This window comes from Chelonia mydas, chromosome 4 (assembly GCF_015237465.2).
Source record: "Chelonia mydas isolate rCheMyd1 chromosome 4, rCheMyd1.pri.v2, whole genome shotgun sequence".
Taxonomy (NCBI): Eukaryota; Metazoa; Chordata; order Testudines; family Cheloniidae; genus Chelonia; species Chelonia mydas.
This window is the reverse complement of record NC_057852.1, coordinates 17402682-17428541: the sequence shown is the minus strand read 5'-3', so window position 1 is coordinate 17428541 and position 25860 is coordinate 17402682. Positions and strand designations below refer to the sequence as shown.

The following is a 25860-nucleotide window of genomic DNA, read 5'->3' as shown; positions in this document are numbered from 1 at the left end:
CACTGTGGAAAGAGGTTCTTGCAGACTTCATTCGATTAGCACAGTTTTTAGATTTAGAAGCAGAAAGTTTGGGGGCAAGGAAGATACAAAAAGTCAAATGCCAGTTAATGATATATACCCTACTCTTCAGCATTCCAATAGTTTGGTCTGAAAATATACCTGCTGTAAGTTGAGGTAAAACATTACTTATGCTTAGGTTGGACTTTTTAAAAGTAGAACATTTGTCCCAAAATTATGGACACAGGAATGCCCAAGAAAGGGTTCATTTTATACATCTGTTTGAAGAAAAAAAGCTCTGAAGAATTCCAGCTCCCTTTCACATCGCTTCTTGTGACCTTTCCACCTGCATAGTTCACCTTGGGCCCATAATGAGTTGATAACTGATGGACTAAACCCAAAACTTCTGTAGTTTTGGACTGGCTCCTTTTACGATAGAGCCTGCAGTAAAAACTATCATAATTAGCTGCTCAGGCGCACAATCTGATCAGTTACCATGATGCTATTAAAAATAATGTTATTTTACTTTCCTGGCTAAAAACCACCACCACAAGCCCTTACTTGCTTCAAATGGGTGGCCAAGTACAGCTTTACATCTTAATATAGTTGAGTAACAAATACACTGGGACTGGAATATTTCTTGTATTTTGAAAGAAAAATAACTAACACCCATGGCAGAGAGAAAATACCTATGATGCTCCCCAAAAATACTATGATGTGTACAACATATATTATTGCAGTCACTTACCATATGTACAGTGTGGCCAGTGTTTTCAGACCTAGGGGCAAAACTCCAATTGATTTCAACAAGACCAGGATTTCACTCTCATGGCTAAATCCATATTTGGTCACTTAAGGCACCTGATTTTTAAGAGTACTCAGCAATCAGCAGTTCTCATTCACAAGCCAATGAGCCATTTACTATCTCTGCATATGTTTTAATATTTATTCCAAATTAAAGACCTGAAGTTCATCTATATGGAGTTAGCTGCAGGATTGGGGCTTTAGGCCTTCAGTCCTGCGGGGTCCCGAGCACCAGCAAATTGGAACAATTTCAGAACCTCTCAGGATCCGGGTTCAAACGCTACAACTTTGACTTGTGGTCAGTTTTCTTGGCTTTATTGCTATACTTTTAGAAATTTCATTATGTGTAATATAATTCTGCATGCCAAGTACCTGTCAGTGACGGAGTCTATAGCCAGCTAGTATTGTTTTGGTTTACAGTCATTGTGAAATTTTTAAATGTATTTTTTAGATTATTTACATGGCATTTTTCTTTATAGAGATAAGGGTACTGTCAACATTTTGGAGGTTGAATGTCTATTGTGAAAGTTCCAGAGAGAAAATTTAAGTAAACAGAAAGAAAGGATATTCTGTGTTTGAGGAACTTGGATTGCAATTCAGAAAGCTCTGTATGTAGGCATTGGCCACCAGTCCAGATTTTCCCAGGATTGTCCCTTTGCATGAGGTAGTTGTTCCAGGAAATCTGTAAGGGTGCTCAGTGCACACTGCCACCTATCTAGTTTTATGCTATCAGGATCATCCCAGATGTCCTGGGTTTTTTGGACCTCAGAGGTGGCAATCCTAAATCCTGGCTCTGCCACAGACTTCCTCTGAGACCGTGGCCAAGTCTCTTAATCTGTGCCTCAGTTCCCATCAGTAAAATGCAGATAAGACAAAGGGTGGAAGAAAGTAGTAGCGCCTATTTAGACAGTAAATGCTTTAGGATAGGAATGGTCTCTTGCCTTCTATATGTACAGCACCTACCGCAGCAGTGCCCTGATCACAGTTGGGGCCTCTTGACTGCTAGCATAATACAACTAATAATTAGATGTTTCACCCAAATAAATACACAAAAAACCACAGTAGTTTATACTTTGGGGTTTAAAGTCTGCTCCTTGTGTCTTTTCTTCTGTCATTTTAATTCAATAATTCCTCAAAACAGCTCAAAATATTCAATACACCACTCCTAAAAAGGTTGGTTTCATAAAATTAAGAGTAATATCCCAACCATTTGTATGGGACCAAACTTGACATCAAGCACTGAAACTTTTCTTTTTCTGCTTTGCAAATTAATACCCTACACTCCTTCCCAGCCACCACAATGTTCCTTATCTCTTGGGACATTTGTAACTAGACCACAGAGAAGATTCCCCGCTTTTCATTGAAGCGGCAACACTCATGACAGTCAATAAGTGTTTTCCTGGCAGTTCTCAGACTATTTGCTGTGCATTCAGAGAACAGTTGGCAGGACCTCCTGTGGATAACGTGATATGTGCACTACTTAAGGATTTCTTGAGCAATCCTTAATAGAACATAACAGAATCATATAAATAAACTAAGTTTGATTAGAAAAAAAAATCCGGTGTATTTTTTTTTAAAAAAAGCAAACAATACTGGTGTGTTAAAAACTAACTTCACTGCTTGCAAGTCCATGAAAATGTTGAACTGCAAACTGCTGACTAGCCAGTGGTTCATACATGTAAACACAATTACTTCGTTCCTGAGATTCTACCACCATATCAGGGATCCTGAAGCTTCAAACAAACTTCTAAATTCTCAAACTAGTGAAAGATCAATCACCAAACTAGTTGCATTTTCCCCCCAGGGTCTCTACCATATCTATATGATCCTGATTTAGAAAGGGATTAAACAGGCTGTTTTCAAATTAATAGTGGAATGTAGCCACTTGCTTGAGATTTTCCTTGAGCTCACAGACTCTCAGTCCTAATAACCCAGTCTTTAATTACAGCACTTAAGGTGAGGTTCTCAGAGGACCAGAAGTAAGACTAATTCATAAGGCAACAAATTTTACATCAAGCTTAGAACTGGGAATCATTAGTAGTAAATTAATTAGTAGTAAAGTCAACACTATTCTGCTTTTCCCAGATAAATCTGGCAAAAGTTTACTATAATCCTTCCCAGTGTGCCCAGAAGTAATTTAACATGAAAAATAAGAAATTAAAGAGTACGTGACTTTCTTTGGGGGTTTTATAGTAGGCAGTCTGTATTATTAACATACAAGAGAGCAGGGTTGGATTCCCAGTCAAGCCTCTAGACCCCAGGTCTAACATAGGCAACACAGGCACCTGGCATTTTTCTACATTAGAAGAGGAGGTTGAGGTTTTTTAACGATAACCATTTTCCTTATGCAGGGGCACATTAACACCTTTAACTTCATTCTGCTGGCCAGAGACAACATTAGTCCTGTACCATGAGCTCCTCCACTCTGAGGGAGACCCCAGCCCCTCCAGTAACACCCAGGATCTCAATCATAAGGAGAGATACCTTCATTGCTGTATGTGCCCTGAGGTTTCCTTTGCCTACAGACTTCCATAACAGAGGCTAGGGAGGAAGGAGAGCTGCAGATGAGGACAGAGCACAGATCCCAGCTCCGCTACAGAGACATTTCTTTACACAATTAAAAGACATTTATACTAATTCTGAACCTCTTGAACATAAAATAAAGTATCAGGCAAATAAAGTCTTCAGCCTTATCCAGAGTTACTCTTTATACAAGCTGCGGTGACTAGAATACCCTGTGTGATGAGTGCTATATTCTTCCCTAAAACGTTGGCTAAAGCTGCTATCAGACTTTAGAGTGAAACAAGATACTATTTGCTACATTGCCCTAGTACCTGTTTTTTCCCCAAATAAACACTTTCCCGGAATACTAAACTCAGAACATTTTCCTCTTTGCAAAGAGATGTAGCCTTCTGCAGAAAAACAAACACTCAGTTTCATAATCCCAGTGTGTGACTATCTGTTCTGTAATTGATATTTAAGCTTGATAACATCTCACAACATTATTGGGTTTTTGAACTATAAGGGATGCAATACCTGCAAATGCAAGGGAGGCACAGCTCACTAGGGGAATGGTGGAAGCTCCAGTCCTTGCAACAGTTTTTGGGTGGAGCTTAAAATAACATCACAGCATTTCTTCCTTCCACTTTGAACAGACCAGCTGGCTAATTACATTGGTGCATGTCAGGTAAAGAAAACTAAAGATCCATTACCAAGTGGAAACTTCCATAACGTAGAAGGGGGCAGGCAGAACTATAAACAACCAGCCAACAAACATACATCCCAGAAACTATCGCTATCAGTATTAGCAGCTTGACTAGCTAAATCAGCACTTATTGATTAATCCCCCTCTCCTTACCAAGGTTCTGTTTTACTCCATATCCCATTTATACTATTTCCTGTTGCCTTAACAGGCTAACCTGCTGCAACCATTGCTAGCCCTTGATAACAGTACTTGTTTCTCAGGTGTGTGTAGTTGGGGCTGTAATCACCCAAACCTATAAACTAACCCGAGGGAAGAGGGTAGAAGCACATACACACCCATTCCCCCTCCCAGAACAAAACCGGTGAACTAACACTGCACAAACAGGTAGCCTCTTAAGGGACATGATTATCCAATCACAGACCCACTAAATATTACGATTTCTATTTGCACATTGAGGCCATGGGAAGGAGGATGGTCTGGGGGCAAAGGCACTGGACTTGGGTTTCAGGAGATTGGAGTTAAATTCCTAGCTCTGCATAGACTTACTATGTGACTTTGGGCAGGTTCCAGGCTAAGATCCTCAAAGGTATTTAGACACCTAACTCCCATTGATTTAAAGGGGAGTTCCCTTTGAGGATCTGGGGCTTAATTCCTGTGTGCCTCAGCTACTGATTTGCCAACCTCACAAGGACAGTATGAGGGTAAATCTGTAAACATTTGAGTCATTTAAGACAGATACTACAGTGATGGGCACCATAAGGTCCAGTTCTCCTGCTCCAATCACTGTTTTGTTATTTAGCCACAGTAGAACAGCTTCAATGGGAGAGATAGAGGGCGCCTTACATTGCAAAATCCCATAGCTCAGTAGTTAGAGTGCTCTCTGAGGAGAGTTCAGATCCTTTCTCCCCCTCTGGCAATGGGTATCCCTCATTGCAAATATGTGCTTTGACCACTGGGCTAAAAGTCATCAGGAGGGCATTGGCACCATCACCTCCTGCTGTAGTGGCCAGATTTTGAATGGGGGCCTGATCTGGCAGGCATGCTCAGAAGCCTCCTACCAGCTTGGGCGCTGCACAGGACTCAGGTGACAGAATGCCCTGGTCCATGGGTATTTGGTGGGAGCTAGATAGGCACCCGGATGCCTGGTGGGGGCTGCAGAAACTGAGGCACCAAGAGGACATGTGCCCTGAATACTTAGGCACCAAGTGAGTTTTGGGTTCAGTGGGAGTTTTGTGGGTTCCAATGAAGCCAAAACTGAGGTTTAGATGCCCAAGTACCTATGTGAATCTCGACCTAGGCCGCTAGCTATATGCAGCCAACCTGGAAAATTTGTATCTAAGTGGGAATGAGGTAGGGCATAGACTTGAGCTGGAAAATACAATCTGGAACCCTAGATCTACCTTCACAAAGGCCCATGTAGCCCTGTGACCCCCTCAGTATGTCGTGATGGTGGATGGAGTTGGACATGAATGTCAGAAGTGGAGTAGATAGCAGTTTAGTCTGATTAACCAACTGTGGTTCCTCACATAAAGGCTGAAGTCCTGTAGACTGTAGGAAGCTCGTCAATGAGGATCTGTGGTCTGATGACTCTCCTGTAGTTTGTGAAGCTGGGGATCACTTTTGATGAGCCTCCCGTGGTTCATCAGACATCTGTTCTCTTCTCATGAACCACAGGTCGTTCATCAGAGTGGAGCTGCAGCCTGTTCTAGATTTAACAGACCTCATCCATTTCCTGCCCCAGAACATCTTTCACACAAGTCTGCCAGGCCCCCACTTTATGTCTAGGAATGGATTCTTCAGGGGTGGGGAAGCTGAGATGGTGGCTAAGCCAGTTTAGGATTAGGGTTAGAGATGTTGGGATAGGAGATTAGGGAGTAGCCAAAGCACCAGCACCAGAGTGACTTTGGTGCACCAGTGCCTTGGCACAGGGAGTCTGTGAGGCCCCAATGCTGATACCGTGCCTCACTAAGGCACCGGTACATCAATACCGGCGGAGTCCCTGAAATGCCAGTGTTTTGGTGCTTGTACTCAGGACTTCCAAGTCCTAAAATCCAGCCCTTCTTTCACCATTAGCCTTCCCTCTCTGCACATCCCAGTCCCCTTTCTGCTCGTATATTCCACATTGCACAAGAGGAACTGTAAAGTAGCTTTAGTCCTAACACCTGCCAGATCTGTTAACACCTCTTCCATTGTATACTGCTATTTAAATTGAGCACTTACATCTGTTTCCTTATTATATAAATGTGACTTAACCCAGAAAAGCACTTTTCCTGGGGGTAGATGTGCCATTATCTAAGGAGGCACTAAGGCAGCATGCAGCCATAAATACAATTTTTTTTTGAAAGATCCATAAAGCTGAAGTGCCGCCTACCGGGATCACTCGGGAGTCCATGGCACTGTTTGCAAACATAGGTCCTGATTCCAGTTTGGGCAATTCCAGTACATTTTGCCCAATGAAATTCCCCCATTTGGTTTCTGATAATTAAAGAATTTTTCGTGTGCTACACTACTAGGTAGCATTGCTGTGTTCTCTCACCAGTGTCGCCATGTTCCACCCTGGAGATGGCTGTATTCCCATACACCAGGCCAGAGTGTGCTTATTCTTGCATGGGTGTGCAAGGGATAGAGGAGTGTGACTTCCCGCTTTGAACTCCCACCGCGCGTCGAGCAAGGCATAATGTAGTCCCTGCACTTTCCTGAGTTCCATCCTAGCACTCCCTGGCCAGGGCCCTGCCTCCTGTCCCCTCTCACAGGCCAGCAGAGCTGGCCAGACACACAGGGGAAAGCCGGGGCAGGAAGGGGGAATTCTGTCTGCTTAAGGCACCATGTCTCCTGGAGCTCTGAGTAAGACAGAGCTGCTCCACACCACCACCAGCGTGGGCTTGTGCCTCAAAGGCACAATCTGGCCCACGTAAAGTGCTCAGGGATCCTACTAGCGGGAAGACGCCATTCAGACTTAAATAATTACCATTCATATGGCAAAGCTTAGAAAGGTAGATGAAAGCCTGAGAACTTCATGCAAAATCCCTTCTTCTCCCTTCCTGGGCAATGAGGGGGAAATGGATCCCCACTATTTTCATTATTGGGGCTACAAATTGTACCCTTATTGTGAGCGAAAATGTAAAAAGTATGGAGAAGTTCACAAGTTGTTACAATATAACCATGAAAATAGGTCAAGTGGTTTACAGCGTGGAATGTTGTAACAAGTACAAAAGAGCCAGATAAAGAAGCTGAATTAGTCTAACCCCAAAAGGCCACATTGATATCATCTAAGGACTGTTGAAATTATGCTTGGTAAAGACAGAAGATGTGGAAGTTAATAGACCAGTAGTGGTGTGATGGATATTAGACCTAACTGGTGGACAATATCATGGGGGAGAGGAACTATGATGTTCACTTTTTCCTCTTTTTGGGTTCCAAGAAAGAGACTTTGAAAAAAGACAAATACTGTTCAGATCAGTTCCGCTCAAATCTCCCTCTCGTTTCCCATTCCAGTTTGCATCCCTCCTCATCCCCTGAACTGCCAGCAACTCATCTCAACTCATCTAAAGGATTTTGCTCCTGAGAGGAAGGCTAGATGATCTTCATCTTGTTCAAGGAACTTTGTTTTCACCTGTGTCTGCATGGTGATGGCTACAGGGTAGCCATTAGCAGGACTGCATCTGCTCTTCTAGTCAGAACTGCAGTCTGGCTGTCCTGCTTCTCATGTAGAGCAGAAATAGCCTCACTCCGCTCAGCTCAGCACAGCTTACACTGGTCACGCTGTTGGAACTACCCAGGCACTCCAGCAACTATACGAGCTCATATGCAATTGTGTTAATTTCTGCACCGTGGACTCATTTGGAGTAACTAGGATCTCCATGAATTCTCTCTTCCTGTGTGGTACTTAATCCCAGTTGCCCTCATCTGATACAGATGCAGGAGACAGAGGCTCACTGGGCAGGACTGCTGTGCAGAAGGTCTGTCTGTCTGGACCACCCAGTGCTGAGGAGGCTGGAAGAGATGGTCCAAAGTTAGTTGTGGTCCCTGCTTTCAGGGTGGATAAAAATATATCTTTTTTTATTAAAAACTCAGATTTTTTATTTCACTTCAATACAGGTTTATTTATTTATTTTTTAAAACAAACCTATTTAAAATTAAATGTGAAATTATGGCAATCTGTGTTAAGGCCTAAATTTGCTATGTTCCATTAAAATGATTCAAGTTAATTTTAAAAATAAAATAAAATTTAAATTAAATTTAAATTTAAAATTTGCTGCCAAATTTTAAAGAAAGCAAAATCACTGAAGTGGTGGAAGCCACTGGCTAACCAGCTGGAACCAGAGTTTATTGAAGTGCTAAACCAGCCATTGACAGCAGTCATTTCTTCTTTAGGTGCAGAGAGAATATTTTCTCCATTTCAATTTATTCAACTAGTTCAGTTCAATGACTAGTAAATTCAAAGTTAAGAAACCAATGGAGAGTTACAAAAGCAAGAAGGCTTGTTTTCCTCTTCCAGTCTATGAATAAAAACTAGGTGTGAGGGGATGAGATCTACTAATTCCAAAATCTTGAAGGGCATCATGACCAGGAACAATCAGTTCAATTCACACTACAGATAATACTTCTTTTCTATAGTCATTCAGTTAGTTTTAAATGCAAAACATGTTTTGATACATTTTTGATATGCTTTTTCTCCTTAGGTACAAAATATTTAAGGTCATTTCATTTAATTAGTTAAAAAAATGAAAAATACTATCTTTTTGCATTTTAGTTGAATTTAAAGTTTTATCCAAATAGAGCTTTACACAAGCCACAAGTCAAAGAGTTAATCCTCATCTAGAATAACGCCTGTCACTGTTTTCTAACATAAATGTAAAAATTAAGAATCTGAATAAATGCAAGTTAAGCTACATAATTGCTTAAATAAATGTGTTTCGATATAGGTATAGATATAGATATAGATAGATATAGTGTAACCTCCTGGTTAGCAAAAAGAAATACCAAATTTAGCACAAAGGCTATATTTAGTTGTTAATCAACATGTTTTAATGGTTACCAACCAATGAGACTCAATCTTTCTTGAGGGACATAGCTGCAAAATACAACTGCAAAACAATATTAAAATCAATGACTCTCCCACCTATTAATGTACACAATGATTAAAATTAATGATTTAAATCACTTTCTGTTAAATGGATCCACCTTTCCCACATTCCTTCTTATGGCCCTCTGCTTTACTTGTTCTTTCAGCACTACTGCTCTTGGGGGTCCATCAGGAGATGGGTTTTGTTCTTCTCGGGCTTTGTCCTAAGTATGAGAAAAATATTATTAATCTCTCTGAACAGCATGGACCCTATGGAGCTGGACCAGACCCATGGAGCTTGTTGGGAGCTGTGGGCCCTTCAACCTGAGCTTTAGTGCCATGTGGTATCACAGAGAGCATAAACTTCTTTTCACACCTCTGTCCTGGAAAAGCCAGGGGAGAATTCAGAGGGGCAGGGTGGTGGGTGGGCCTGATAAGTGAACTAGCATATGATTGCAGTGAGTGCTGATTTTCAAGAACTTCAAACAGCACATGGGACAAGTGACATCTTTGTGCCCGTTAGTAAAACCTGATTCAAGTGACTGCGCACAGCAATACTAAACTGTGGTGTTTACACACGTCCACTGTGTTCTCTGGTGTGGTATGTACTGTAATTCTGACTTACAGTCTGGTCTCCTCAGCATTGGAGAGGTTGCCAGGCCTCCTTCATCACTGTGACTTTGATAGAAATAATGGACTCTCATACCCATAACCCCGGAAGTAGCTGCACTACCCTGCATATGGCCCCGCTCTGTCAGTGCAATTTCATGCAGAATTCCCTTTGTTGTTTCTTGTGGCAACTTCCACTTTATGTTGGTGTCCTCTCCTGTGCCCACCCACCACAGTCATCCTCATCCGCAGTTCCTACTATTGCCTATCCTGGTCATCAACAGATTGTTCGTGTGGCACCAGTATGGTACAGGTCACACTTGCTCGTGAACTCATCAGTGACATCGATCTCTGTGTTGGAAATATCCTGCCGCAAGCATGCCCCCTCTTCCTCTCCCAATGCCCTGCTGCTGACATCTCACTTCTGATCGAGATGTTGCCACTTCGCCTTCTGCTGGGGAGTGGAAAGAGTGGGCAAGATGAAAAGGCCCACTTCAGGACCCTTCTGCCTGGTCTTTGGCCCCATGTGGTAATGATCATATGACATCACCTCTCTGCCCACTGCCTAGCTGGCCCTGAAAGACATTTCTCAAGGTGCCTAGAGAGAGAGGAGCTTCCATTTCGAAACTTAAAGGTGGAGCTGAAGCAACCTTCTCCTAGGCCTGGCTATGACTGTTCTCTGTCTTCAATAGTGATGCCTCAGCCCCCGCTCACAACTTTCCTCCCCCTCCTGACCACTAATCTGAAAGGAAAAATACAAGTTGGTGCCAAACTCAGACGGGTAGCTGGACTCTGCCAAAAGATTTTGTCTAAGGTCCTGTAGAGAAAAAACTGCTCCTTCCTTGAAAATAAATTGACAAAGTGGTGCAAGGGACAGGGGGAAAAGGGGAAAAGCTCAGTGCTCTGGGAAATGGTAGCATTCACCTTCTGCATTCTGTGGGCAAAGTCATCGGTGGCTCCAGTCCCCAGGGAATTCCTTGCTTTCCACAGCCAAAGAAGGGGTAAAAAATAATCTGGAAATACAGCCAGGCACCCAGCAGCAGTAGCCCAGAGGGCAGGTGCGTGTTGTGCAGATGGTTACTGCTATCAAAGGGCCACTCAGTGCACTCGATGGCAAGCTGGGAACACGCTATTTTATTCAACAGCATCATAACAGAGTGGGGAGAAAAAACTCCCACCCACAAAAAAAGAAGTAAAGGAGGGGTGGAGCATGGCTCAATCCCATAATACTCTGGAGAACCTAGTTAACCCTATCATGACCACTTTACTACAATTACAAATCCACCTTGAGTCAGGGGAGCTGTCTGTTGGCAATGGGGGCTACTATGTGGTGGTGGAGAGGAGAGAGGATGAGGAGGAGATGGGGGGAAGGGATGGAATCTGTGGGGCAAAGGAGCAGGGATAGGGTGAGGGCATGGAGGCAGTTTGGCTTAGTTCAGCAAATTGTTGGTTGTTGCTCTTCATTTTCCCAGTCTCTGGGGTCGGGGGAAGGGGGAGTCTCATGAACCTCTTGAGCACCAAATGTTCCCAGGGCTATCACCAGCCCAAATGGCAGGACTCTCCTGTTTCTCCTTTCCTTTCCCTCGCTCTAGGATTTCTAGGTCCAGCATACATTTGCATAGCTCAAGGTTGCCCCTCAACGTAGGTGGCGTGTGTTCAGAATGTTGTGGAGACAGAATTCCCTCAGAGTTGCTTCTGCTGCTCTCTAGGGGTCCTTTGTGCCTGAGAATTAAGGCAATGGATTGGGTCTGTGTAAGCTAGGAATAGAGGGCTTTTTCCCCCACCCCTTTAAGTTTCTCCCATCCCAATCAGATCCCATGCACAGGTAATGCAGCACAGAGGGAGAACTGACTCACCATTCTGCGTCTGGAGGATAAAGCTCAGCAGTCAGGGAACAGGGGCACAGAGTGTGTTCAATCTCATTACCCCAGCCAACTGGACTTAGTAGGGCATCCACGGGGAAAGAGTTTCCTTTTTTGTCTCCAGCACTGTGTTGGGCAGTGAGAAAGTCCTTGCACAGGCCAGAGCTGCAGCAGATGAAGATGGTGACAGACTGTGTAAGACAATTGTTTGAGGGTTGACATTGGTGCAGAGGGACTGACCTGCTGCCCACAGCTTAAAGTCCACTGTTCGGTTTGGCAGCCAGCGCTCACTTTGGGGCTTTCATAAATGTCATATATTAAGCTTTTACATGTCCCCATTTCCTAACATCTAACTGGCTCTGGTATGCAAATACAGCTAGGTAATATATTGCCTAGAAATTTGTACCTTAGACCACTGAGTAGGGCAACAGTGAGGGACTTAGTAAATCTGGCCCTGGATCTTAACTTCATCACTGCTGATGCAAACGTCTGTTTATTCAGCATCACATAGTAATAATTACTGTAGTGAAGAATATGGACCAAATTCAGTCCAGGCACCAGACAGGGAACTCTGCTGAATTCTTGCTTGGCTCGATTAATTTTATGTGCTTCTGGGAGAAATCTCTGTCCTTGCTTTTTTCAAAATGGTAACATGAATTCGTTTACAAAATATACAGCATACTGCCAAGCAGAACATCTTAAGTACTGCCTCGGCTTCCCCCTCACAGAGCAAGATGTATCAGATGCCTCCCATGGCATAATTCCCCCCTTCCTCCCAAGAGCCTTCCTCAGGTCCTGAGTAGAGCTGGACAAAATTTTCGTGCGAAACCTTTTTTCCCTGAAGAATGTGGATTCAAGTGGACATGAATTCGGGTCAATTACTTGGACGGGCCGGGGGGGGGGGATTCGTAAATGTCAAAACAGTTCATTTCAGTATTTCCAAAGCGAACTGTTTCAGTTTGTCATTTTGGAAAGACATTTGGTTTGGGAATTTCCCACTATTTTACTATTTTTTAAATCATTTTTTAAAGCCTCAGAAGCAAAACAAAATGTTTCTACTGATACCAAAGAAAACTTTTTTTTTGGACCTGCACCCAAACTCCGTATTCTGTATTCGGACATCCCTTGCCTTGAGATCGATACAAAGAAAGGGATTGGGAGGGGGTAGGGCTACTAATAGATTATGCGTCATCTCCCACAGATTGTACTAATCCCTCTCCTGGATAGCAGGGGTTCCCCAACTTGTAATGACTCTCTCTGCCTGAGGCTAGATTAACTTTAGTGCAGAGAGGGCCCCCTCCAAGTTAAGGAACCTCCCTGGAGAGGGATTCTAGGCACAGCTATTAGCAGGGAGAAGCCCTCACATCCCGGCCCTCCAACGGAGCCAAATGCTCCAGGAGTGGAAATGGAGGTGGTGTGAAGGCATTGGGTCCATATGGACAGCCTTCCTGTGCCCCTAACAGTTTTATTCATCATACATTTTGCGGGGTTTAGTATCCTTGTTGAAACATTTTTTAATAATCTCATAAAACCCCACCTGTAATCCCACGTGTGCTCCGGATTAACAGAGCCATGGGAGCAACAACAGCAGTCATCCAGTAAAAAGGCACTGAACTCTGTGGAATTTAAATGCACTAGAAAGAGCCCTACAGTAAGGTAAAACACTGCTAGGGAAGCATTGGTTTAATTGTACCCTGGAGAAAAAAGAAGCATGGTATTGCTTCCTCAGCAGAATTTCACCTGACTGCACTGAAATCTGATAAATTCTCCACTTCCCACAGAGGGAATAGCAAAGGATTTAATGAGAAACACATTTGAACTGGACCTATAACTGTGAGATTACATGTTTGCTTATCTCTCTGTGGGATATAGAGAGATCCCTTCTTCTGTGTGCTGGGGGGCCTCTAGTCTAGTGGAATTAACCACATTGACTAGTGAATTAAAAGTAAAATTTCTTAGGACGCCTTCTGATATTCCAACAGAACAGTTTATACGGCTCGCAAAATAACAAAGCAGACGTTGTGATGACAGTGGGTCCGATCTTACAACCCTTGCTCATGGGAGTAGTCCCACTGATCTGGGACTTCTTCAGGGCCCAGTATAACTCCTTTGACAACCACTGGAAAGATTTCCCTTGATGATGAATCATGCCCAAGTTCCTATGGGCTGCAGGGTCAGAGCCTTTATTTCAGTGGACTGCACATGTGAGTAATGTAACTCATGTGCTTAAATGTTTGCAGCATCATAGCCTAACATGAGTTCTCTAGTACAGGGATAAAAGTTGTCCTTTATACTATAAATAGGTGGCCCCTATAAATCAAGGTCTCTTAAATGGAATCCAACCATTGGCAACAATCCAATGGATTGATGAAGGGATGGAAATTTCACTGTGAGTAGAAACAGGCAAAACAGTCAATTTTCCTTTGGTTTCAAAATCTATGTTTTGATTTGTTCCACAAGTGTTGGTCAGTTTGTTCGGACTCAGAAGCTTATTAAGCAAAAGAGTTGCCAGTTTGACAGTGAAACAGAATGGCTTATCTTAGAATGTGAGCTCCCTGGAGCAGGAACTGTCCTTGTGTTCTTTCTTTGTACCACGGTGCCCTCAGCCCTGATTGAGGTTCTTAGCTTTATAATCATAGAAATAATAATTATCTCCACTGGATTACTCACATGGGTAAAGTTATACACGAGTGCTTGCAGGATGGGAGACCTAGTTGGTAACATTGGTGGTCCTTCTTGTGGCAGGATATGGGCTATCTCTGAAAGAATCCTAAATGTGTTCTTTTGCCAGGGACACAGAGATCTGTTTATTCTGGTAGCTGCTATTACTAAAATGTGACACTAAAGTTACAGCTGGATTTTGGATTTGTTATGAGGGGCAATACATAGATAAAAGAGAAGAGTGTTCTTTGTTGTACAGGCTGGGCTATCTGCAAAGATTCTTCCCTCAATGTAATTTTTTTAATTTGTGTTTTGTGATAGAAGACAATTACATGTAATAAAAAATTCTGACTATATTTTGTTTGTTATTATTCTATCAGTAAAGACAGTTCTGCTTATTGACATCAGACATAACCATCCACGTATTGTATGTGTAGGCCCCCTGGGTAATGAGGATTAGGAAGGTGTTGTATTATATATGTCTTCTGCAAATGTGTTCATTCAATTAGTTAATTTAGGTAGCCCTATGCTTCACTGAACATTAATTATATGTAATTGTGTATGGCTGGTAAACTGTAGATAAGAAGTGCAATTTGAATTTTTTAATTTTAGTTTAGCATTTGAAATTAATGAGCACGGGCGTGCATAACACATCTTTGTTGTTCCACTTTAACTTTGCTGTTGCTAATCAAGTTGAAATAAGTGTACAAGAGAAGCGATTGGGTTCTTTTGTCATCATCTAAAATATGTGGAGCATGTAGTACAAAAGGAGCATGTATCCCCATTTCGCCTCACTCTTTACTGTCAACAATATTCTCTCCTGCCAAACCCTTTAATAGAAACATGTGTAGCAGCTAATTTAGCAACATCCATTCTTCATATTCAATAAAAACGTTGTAGGACAGTTGACAGAAGAAAAGAGAAATTACACAACTATGTTTTAAAATTAAACACAGTTATACTTTATTATGGCATCACCATCTCTTGTAGTATGTAGAGTGTATGCATGTGTGCAAAATCTCTTTATTCCCATTATTAAAAATAAAGACACTACATAGTATGCTAATATTTATACTGTGCTAAATGAAATGTTTGGGAAAAGGCCTTGAACTCAACTCAAAACAATGATGCATGAAAAGCCAAGCTTTTAAGGGAAATAATGTTTTGTATGATTATTGATTTTTTGGTAAAATATTTGAAAGTAGCACATGGATTTGTTGTTACTGATATGCAACTAAAATATGTTAGTACAGTTAATGTGGGAGTTTTGGTTCGACTAATGCAAGCCATTGTAAAGTCTGTTAAGGCTTAATTGGTGATCAGTTTCAACTCTAGTATTTTTTGTACATACACAACACAGCTAGATCTGTGTGTATGTCCAAAATTCTTTTATATGCATATTTAGTTACTAGAAAAAATATAAATGAATAATTCTTGACATTTAAAATCTACACCACTCTACCATAACTGGAAAAAATACTTCCAAAGGTTCAAGTAGCTATAATATTGTTTATTGCCACATTGCCATATTTAAGATCAAATAAAACATTTTTCAGTGTGAAGTGTATATTAATCAATTAAATAAATAAATCGTATAAATCATATGAGTTAAAACATTTGCAGAACTATCTTCCATTTGGAGTGATAATGAGCCAAATGCTCAGTTGGAGTAAATCAACATGGCTCCATTGAAGTCCATGGGAACGAGGCTGATTTACACCAGTTTAGGATCCAACCCAAAGAACCTAATTCTGCTTTTAGTTACACCCATGCACCCCATTTGGCCCACTGGTTGGTTGTCAACAGCAACTCACACGTTCTCGGAATAGAACTGATTCCTGTAGCGCATGACCAGTCTTTAAATTCACAGCCCATCGTTTTGTTACAAAAGGCAGATGCACTCACAGGAATCATTTACCTTTGGAGTAGGAGTCTCAGGAGAGGGTTTTACTTGCTGAGTATAATGATGACAGCATTTGATAATAGGCCATGACATTGATGGCTGTTATCTGATACACCTATGGAATGGCTCTTGCCTCCCTTTGTTTCCCCTGAAAAGCAGCTCCATCCCTGTGGACCTATAATAGCAGGAATGCCACAGGGTCATGACAGAGGTATTTTAAACACAGACTTCGAAATGATAGTTTGATGGACAGAATAAGACTTATCCTTCCAGCTGTTCAAGAAAGAGTAGGAGTGGGGGACTGGAATCAGGGTCATTTGTAAATGAAGTGTTCCCCTCCATAAACTTGAAACTCATTATCTCCCTTGAATAAAAGAAAACCCTTCCCAAATTTAAAAAAAAGAAAGGATTCAACATCATGGCACAAATTACAATGTACAGATTTCAGGGTAGCAGCCGTGTTAGTCTGTATCCGCAAAAAGAAAAAGGAGGACTTGTGGCACCTTAGAGACTAACCAATTTATTTGAGCATACGCTTTCTTGAGCTACAGCTCACTTCATCGGATGCATTGGTTTTTTTTTTTAAAGAGTTGAATTCTAAGAGGAGGGGAATCAAACTTTAAAAAAAAGACAGACTTGGATATACGAGTTTGAGGTACAGTCAGAAGTAAAAAGTGCAGCAAAAAGAGAAGATGCAGGAAAAGAAATCCTTATCAATTATAACTTTGAACAAATTGCTCAGATGAACATGATTGTAAAAAATGTCATTAGTTAAAATAGTGAAAGTAAGAAAATATGTTCAATGTAGAGGTACCCTTTTGTTGCTTCCGACAACCAAAATAAACAGAAGTTCATAAAATATTTTATCGACACCAAAAGTGTATTCTTTGGAAAGCAAAAAATTAAACTGATCCATCAGACATTGTTTCAAAATGTACAGTCCAGTCTCAATGCTTTGGAGAGTAGGAAAGTGAGAATGCTATTTAAGGCAAAAAACAAAAGCCTTTATGTTCATTTGACCTGAACCACTGCTTTCCTCCCTAGGGCCAGATGAAGAATTCCAGTTCAGTTAACACTCTTGACTATCAAAAAGCAATTTGGCTGGGGTCAAACTGAAACAAATGGGTATCTCCCTTCTGACCTCCTAATGCAGCTAAGTGCGATCAAGGCCTTGTCTGCCATTGTAAGCCAAGGACTCGCACACACACGCAGCAGCTCCTGAGAAAAGTGTTCCTCTCTAGCGATCAGTTTAACGGCTATCCAAAGCGAAACTTCAGCCTGTATTTAACAGTGTTGGGGTTCTTCCGAGGCACAGACAAAGAGACCTTTGGTTTTGCTGGGGTGGAGGCAGGTGACTTTTTCTTTTCAGGAACAGTGACGGTGAAAGACAGTTCCGGCTGCTCCGACTGTTTGAACCTTGGAAGGAAATGGGTGGAGATGTGCTGGGGTTTCACCCGGGGACTGCAGCCTCTTTTGGCTTTGCCCCTCTTGTTCAAAGCCACATACCATTCTCTCCCAGTCCTTTCGGTCCTGTAAACTGCCGAGGCATATGTGTTATAGCTGTTTTCTTGAAACCTCTCCCTGAACTTGCAGTCTTCTGTAAATTTGGCCTAGGAAAACAAACAAATAGAAGTCTATTGAAAGATTTTTGTTTTACCAGGTAAGAAAGGAGGTCCAACAATGTCAATATAGGTGCCTATAATTTAGACTCCTCAATTCTTATATAACTGCCTATTTGAGTGGCCTGATTTTCAAAAGTGAGGCACACCCAACAACTCATTGATGCTGCTTGGGTGCTTAGCACTTTTGAAAATTGGGCTATTTATGTGTCTAAATGTAGGTTTAGGAGATTAACTTGAGGCACTCATTATTAAAAATCTTGGCTGGAGGTATCTATCATCTGCCTCAGGAGTAACCTTCCCATTCTGCTTCTCCGCTATCCTCCACCAAAAGGAAAAATGCCTCCTTGTCTCCTTTGCATCAGCTCCTTCAATGAATATTAGCTTTTGCTCTTTGGTGTGTCTAATTTCCTGCCCTCACAAAAATTGCTTTCTGCTGCATCACCACTTAATAATCCAGAACGACAATTTGCATGCAGATTTTCATTGCTTCACTGCACGTAGTCTTGATCACACTGTTGTTTTAACGCTGGGTGTTTTGTTGTCGCTTGATAACCTTTAAAAATGCCTTTCAGTCAAAGAGCATTTTTCCTTGCAGAGTAATTGTATTGGTTGTGCACCGATTCCCAGCGGACAGACTTCCATGGACTTCAGGCGCCAGGGATCAGGCCCCAGACTGTCAGAGTAAATCTGAACATCCCATTGAGAAACGAACCCTGAGCAATCTGAGATTAAGGTCCACGGACGGCTCTGAATCCACATAGTGGCAGCAATGGGGTTGCATCGGTAAGGTGCCAGATACCTTTATACAATACCAGGTATAGCTATATAAAAGGTAATTAATAACCTTTTATTTATTAATAAAAGGTAATTAATAATTAATAACAAGAAAATGATGTATGGAAAATGTTACATTTCCATGGAAATTAATCTGTTTTAGTGTATAATTCTAATACTACTCCGCTGAATATCCAGTCTCAGAGTGCCTCAGCTCACCTCCCATGTTGTTGATGTAAAGGCAGGTTCTGTTCCTTTCCAGAAAATAAACATATAAAGGAAATTGTAGGTGCTAAATCTTTTGCCAGAGGCACTAAGGACCAAATCCTCAAAAGTATTTAGGTTCCTCACTCCCACTGAAATCAATGAGAGTTAGGCACCTAAATACCCCTGGCTTCCATTGACTTCAGTGGGCTTTGGATCAGCCCCTGGCTTTGGCAGTTATCCCAAAAGAGTTTCTCTCTTGGGCTGAGACCTTGCAAAGATTTATGCATGTCCTTAATTTCACACACTGGGAATAGTTACCGATGGGCGCATGTGGCCAAGGCACAAAAGTTAAGTATGTGCGTCTTTGCCTCTAGAGCTGGGCAGAGATTTGCAAAGCAGATGGGGGGATTCAATCACCAACTCCCATTAAGTTGAGTGGCTAAATCCCCTAGTGAACTTTGAAAATATCAACCCTAGTCTCAATAATTTTTCATGAGAACACTGAAACAAGTCCTTTCTTGCGTGTGTTAACAGAGTGCAGGAATAAGACCAGTCAGTTCGTCAGCCATAAAAAGTGAGAAGTTGACGTTTTGCCATGGTCAGACATCAGGGCAGCTGTGAAATGTAAGCTAAGTAAATCTCCACCTAGATGAAATCACAGGAGATCATAGTGCATTTTTCCTAATGGAAGGGCTGGATACTGAGATGTATGTATAAATACAAAAAGACAGAATAGGGCCTTAATAATCTTCAGACACACATCTTTAAGATTTTTATTTATTAATATTCTTAAGCAGCAGCCCTCAAGGAATTAGCCACTTCTGGAATCTAATGATGAGAGAGTTAATTGGTGTCCTGAGATCATCTAAAGTGAGTTCTAAGTGCAACAAAGTTTGATTTCAAAGTAGATTATTCAAATCTATTTATTTTAAAAGGGATGCTGGGCTTTTTAACTTAAAAGTCTGACGCAGTGCAAAGCAAAAAAACGATGTTTTAGAATCAATTAGAAAATGGTCAGATTTGCTTGATATCGCATTATTAAACCCATATTTTGTTTAAAGGAGTTGAATTCTAGAATTCAAATGGCAATGTCCTTGACCTGTATTGCATCTTTTCCATAACAACTTCACTTTAATCTCCTTTAGGTCTTTGCTTGAAAGAAGAAAGAATTGTTTTAATTATGCATTTTTGCTTTCTCTGCCTTTTGTTATCCAACATGATGTGTTATACATAAATGAACATTCCTCTTCCAGAAATAAAGGCTTGAGCTAAATTCCTAGCCACTCTCTAAAACACTGAATCCTGGAACCCTTACTTACATGAGTAATCTGTTACCCTGAGAAGGATACAGCATTGAGATGGAAAAGAGACAAATCCCCAAAGAGGAGGAGTTGTCCCCTGGAGATTTCTCTGTTGAGGTTGCTGTCTTTGCATGGATCTCTCCCAACCCAGACAGTTATGGGGTTAGGGAACTTCAGGAGAAAAGAGGGACAGAGGGCCATGCATTGGTTAATCCTAGAGGATACCAGTGGTAAATCCAAGTAAAACTCAACGCATTCTGGGACAGCACCAACTGCTGTGAAGAATCACTTCTGCTCTTGGTATACCCCTGGATGGGGATTTCTGGGTGCATCCACCAGCAAGAGAAGCCTGGCAGCATGGGTCCATTCCAAGGCACCTGGAAGCCACTGTGGAGACATGTGACTTCCACACTGCTAGTTGCTAGGGGGAGACAAACTGCACTCACAGGAGAGGCCCAGATTACCCATGGTACAATCAGTGGGCTACCAGTGGTGTCTCAGAGGAGGACATGTCTGCACTTCCCCACTTTGCATATTCAGAAGATGGAGCATGCCCTGCACCCCACAGAAAAGACCAGGGGGCCCATGAACACTGCTGGCAGGCTCCAGGGATCCATGCAGGAAGTCAGGGCTATCTGTGCAGAGGTCTTGAACCAGTGTCCCCCGGATTGCCACCAACAGCTGCCACTGGGACTTCTGGGGGGGGAGGGAGGGAACTTAGAAAAGATAGCACTGCCTGCGGCTATCATCCTCCCCAGCGTTTCTCCACAGGGCTGGAGTAAGGGACAATATTCTCCCACACTCACCATGCCCAGTATTGCCCTAAGCACTCTCCCACAACCTCGATTCACCCGGCCTACCCAATCTCCATCCTCAGCCCTCCATATCCATGAATCGTCCTCCCAGAGCTAGGAAAAGACAAGCACAGCCACCTGAGTAATACTGGCCATACTATCTTCTAGCCCTCTTTCTTTCTGGGATCAAATCCAAGTTGAAACCATAGAGGCATAGTGCAGACAAAACACTTATGGAAATCACTGTACTGCAGGACCCAGTCCTTACTTACCTGTGTTTTTAATTTAGTATTATTAATAAAATGGTATTTTATTGATTGCACTCAGAGTGTGTGGGTAGTCGGAGACATTTTCCTGGGTTGTATTATCACCTGGTTATTTTTTTCTGGACACCAACTTAGTTCTGGCCTACTAGCACAATCCAAATTTTGTTGCAGCTTTACTATTTCCAAGCAGGGGAGATCAAGGCTGGAGACATACATTACTGGGATTCTAACGCTATCCTAACTTGAGTGATGGACCCCAAGAGAGTATAAAAGGTGGCTACATTCAGTACACCAGACATGTGTTCTGAAGGTCAGAGTCATTCTTTCTTTCTTTTTTTTCTTTTTTCTTTCTCTGCTATAAGTCTGACCATACAGGCTAGGACAAAGGAATTAAAAGTATTGATGCAATTGAGGGCACTGAAGCAGGTCCTCTGTTTCCTGCCAGGATCTGAATCAACGAAAAGAACAGGCCCTTTGTGTTTTGGGACATTACATTTGCTCAGCTGCCTTTGGAATCAACGATGAGCGAACCCTTAGAACCTGAGGTTGAAATAGGGAGGCCTCTACCTGAATTTCATTTTCTTTTTATGAGTTGTTGCGAATATTTGGTGGATGCTTATTACTTACTAATACACGCATACACAGGTGTGCAAATTAAGCTTAAAATGGCTTTGTTCACTGTGAAGTTCAATAAATCTATTAGAGTATGTGTCGGCGTGGCAAGAAGATTGTGGACTCGAGAAGATACCCAACACTGACAATGCTGTACAGTATTAGGGGCAGGCTGCATAGCTAGAAGTTTTGCCCTTTGTCTGAATAATGAATCTGAAGAATTAAATCTGTCCTTTGGAAATCTGTTCAGTGGGAAATTAAAGATCTCGGGGGTCTGGGAGCTTTGGGAATCTCATTTGTCATTCCTTTGGAATTTCTTTGGGACTCCCAAGGGAACTGTGATTCCCAGATAACACCTGGCCACCTTTTGGAAAAGAGAGTAAAGAATAACCCCAGTGCCCTGGACAACATTCTCTTTCTCAAAAAAAGAGCTTGCATTGTTCAAGGGTTTGGGCAAGCTATTGTAGCTGAGTCTATAATAGCTTTCACATTGAGCAATAATATATAATCACTTCACTACGGGCATCGAACTTTGATTTCAAAACTTTGGAAACACCTCTGGCATGCAAGGTTCTATCTACCCCCATGCATGCCCATCTAATCTGTCTGTCTGGTTCCTATAATGGCACCCACCATCGCTGTCTTTGAATGTCTCCTCAGAGGGGATGACGAGGGCTAACTGAAAAATGGGAATTATTTTCTGTGAAACGTCTCACACAAATGTCATGTGAATTTTTTCACTGAACATTCTGATTTTTTTGGTGGCACAGCTAAAAACATGTTTCCATTCCAATCAAATGGGGTTAAAACAATTTTTTTTTCACTTTTTCATTCAAAATGAATGGTTCGTTTGATTTTTCAGTTTTGTTTTGTTTCAATTTTCCTCCCTTTCTCTCCCTTATTTTCCCTATCGCTCTCTCTCCCCTCTTTGGGAAATGTCCCTTTGATTTCAATAGGGACAGAGTGATGCCGAGCGCTTTTAAAAGTCCTACTCTCCGCGTCCAACATGGCAAGAGAACAGACAAACAAACACGTACTAAAATATTTCCAATCTGATTCTCTTTCCCCTTACAAACACATCAGGGTCAGATGCAGCACTTGAATTGTTTGCCAGCTGCCCAGTGACTTTCAGTGTAACAGCACACGTCAATAGAGAGATTCAAAGTGGAGTCCACATACTTGAAGTGATTTTTGAAATCTGAACAAGAAAGCATTTGTGACACTGAAAAGCCATTGATGGGCCTGCAGTTCAGCAATGCAGTGAGCTGAAATACCAAGTCGTTTCCATAAATAAATGTATGGGAGTACAATGAGGATCTCATCAACAAAGAATAACAATGTTGCTAAGAAGGGGCTTTACCCAAGCAGATTGTCTTACAACTTTAAACCAGGGCAAAAAAAAGGAAAACCCGATTTTCTGAAGTTGTTTTCATTTTGCAGGGTTGTCAATTCACTGGTTTTTCTTTTTTATTATAATTATTTTTCATGGTTCTGCCCCACCCCATCCCATTCCATTTTTCAAAAATTGAAATTTAAAAAATAAAACATGTTGCATTTTCAAAACCAGACGTTTTCAATTTTGAAAAGCAATATCTAACTAAAACATGTTCCATCTAAAAAGCTGCAACTGACTCTATTCAACTCTACGTATCATTTGGTCACTGAATGTTGGCACGTGTTCAGAAACTGTTCCATAGGAAATACAAATAGAACTATAGGGACAATTCATAAAGTCAATTCAATTTTTAAATGAAATTCAATAGGAGATTTGCCTGAGTGAGGACTGAAACATTTAGCCCATAATTATTAATTTAGAACAATTCTTAACAAAGGAAAATTACCTTAAACCCTGTAGGAAAATATTTCTGCATTTATGCTAATACCAAACCCTCTTTTGAGATCAAGACCAAACCAGAGCTCAGCCATTTAACGATAATAATGTTGAAACATCTAACTGAGGACTTAAAAATTAGAAAGAACCCATCTGTGCATGGAACTGATAAATGCTAGTTTTAATATTATTTCTGAATCCAGTTTCCTTAAAAATGAACTACTTTATAATTTAATTAAGTTGCCATCTAAAGAAAGAGGGCTAATTTAAAGCACTAAGCTCAGATAAGAGAAAACAGGTCCTAGAGAATTGGTTTAGAAGGACCCCAAATAATTGTAGGAATTACTTTTATCTACAGTTCGCTCAAAGTCATCGGAATGACTTTTATATCAAAGAGGTGCAGTGAGTGACAGGCGCAGGATTCGCTTTGTACTGTTTAAAACTCATTAGGCCAAGAAATAACTTTATCCTGCCACGACAGGAAAGAACAACAGATGCTGTTTTTGCATTATCTGCATTATTTAGCCCAGCAATCTTTAGACATTTGGGTCAAGTTTCTACAAATTTGTTGCTTTCATCTGACTGAGGAATCATGTGTCCTAACCTTTCAGTCTGACCTGTCTAATTGGTGTCCATTTATAACACTGTGGGGTTTTTTTTGGTGACAATTAACCATATGCTGACAAGGGTTTAATTTAATTTCTGCTAATGCCGGGACATAAATCAAAACTTAAAACGGAATAATGAAGGTATTGGATGCCACTGAAAAGAACAGATTCTTAAGCATAATCTAGCCAGTGGTTACTTGACTGTCCTGAGATTTATACAAATGTGTTATTTTCGACATCCTCTTAACATTGAAGCTGCAGTTGAGGAAAACCTATTATGGTAATTGTAGGTGCCTTTATCTTTCTTTTCTGAAGACTCTTCTTTTTACAAAGCACCTGTGTTTTACTTAAAGCAAAAGGCCATCCCTCTTAGAGAGGAATGGTTTTATTTAGCATATTTTTCCTAGAGCATGCTGAATTTTCCTATTGCATGATGATTAAATAAAAAGAGAATAATCATGTTTATGCCTGTAGGTGCTAGGCAGCCTATCTTATAAATGACAATAAAAACCAGGACTTGATTTGTGCCTCAGGATGGAGTGTGGCATGCAGGCACTTGGTATTCCCCTTGAGGCAGCTGCTCTCAGCCAAGAGTTTGCCCCGCTTTGTGACGCCAAGCGGTGATACCATTGCCATCTACTAAGGGAAGACCAGCTTTAAATTGTGGCCTCTGGACTAGCAGAACTTGTGGGTATTCTGGCTGTGGGAAGACCCTGGCTGGCCTGACACACTTTGGTCACTCTTACTCATGTTCAGTAATACCTTGCTCTGTCATCCTGCCGAAATCAATACATCTCCCCATGCAGTCAAGGACTTCTCAGTGGGAGTAATGGTGGCAGAGCAGTGGAGAAGGATGCTCCAGTGAGTATGGCACTAACGTAGGACTTTGGAGACCTGGCTCTAAGTCCCTCCTCTGCCACAGACTTTCTGTGCAGCCTTGAACAAGTCATTTAGCCTCCTTGTGCCTCTGCTCCCCATTGGTAAAATGGGGATAATCACACTTTCCGACCTCAGAGGGGTAGTGGGGGAATAAATACATTAATGATGGTGAGGTGCTCAAACAGTACAGTGGTGGGAACCTATGATATCCTGTAGTCCTCTGTAAAATGCAATGGCAAGCTCTAGGCACTGCTGCACCCTGTTGCTATTGTCTGCAGAAGCCCAGTGGTGAATCAGCTCCCAGCAGTCAGTTATTAATGTGTTTCTTTTTGCCTTTTCATTCAGCTCAGAGAACACAGTGACAAAGAGTCAGATACAAAACATACGTTTCGCTTGATGCCCCCATCAGGCTTAAATGAAGGAGCTCTGCTGCTGTGAGCCCCACCTTGTTACCTTGCTAGAAACCCTTACCAGTGGATTTGGTCTCCTTACAGCAGACGTGTCAGACTCATTTTGGGGAGAGGGTCAAACCTGATGAGCTTACAGGTTTGGTTGATAAAGGTACTCGTGTTGATGTCAGGCACATAGATTTCTACAAGGCGTTTGACTTGGTACGACCAACATTTTGATTAAAAAATCGGAGCACTGTAAACTTAACATGGCACACATTAAATGGATTAAAAGCTTCGGTCTCAAAATGTAATCATAAATGGGGAATCGACTGAGTTGGTGTGTTTCTAGTGGGGTCCCGGAGGGATTGGTTCTTGGTCCTACGCTATTTAACAGTTTTATCATGACCTGGGAGAAAACATCCCCGATAAAGTTTGCAGATAACACAAAAATATGGGGGAGTGGTAAAT

At 41.7% G+C, this 25860-nt stretch overlaps 2 protein-coding genes across 5 annotated transcripts in view; both read right to left on the bottom strand.

Moving 5' to 3' along the window:
* CFAP299 (cilia and flagella associated protein 299) overlaps positions 1–4134 on the bottom strand; it is a 379314-nt gene extending 375180 nt beyond the window's left edge. For 3 of the 4 annotated variants that reach the window (XM_043545245.1, XM_043545247.1, XM_043545246.1), the window contains exon 1: positions 3838–4134. The gene's annotated coding sequence lies outside the window, so the exon portion shown is untranslated. Of the gene's footprint in view, positions 1–745; positions 859–3837 lie in introns of all 4 variants that reach the window. The other variant, XM_043545244.1, reaches the window with a different exon arrangement.
* An 11565-nt stretch (positions 4135–15699) lies between these two features.
* The window catches only part of FGF5 (fibroblast growth factor 5), a 29968-nt gene continuing 19807 nt past the window's right edge, over positions 15700–25860 (bottom strand). Inside the window, exon 3 of the mRNA XM_007070304.3 lies at positions 15700–17716. Within this exon, the coding sequence (XP_007070366.2) occupies positions 17363–17716 (354 nt within the window). The 3' untranslated portion in view covers positions 15700–17362. The remainder of the gene's footprint in view (positions 17717–25860) is intronic.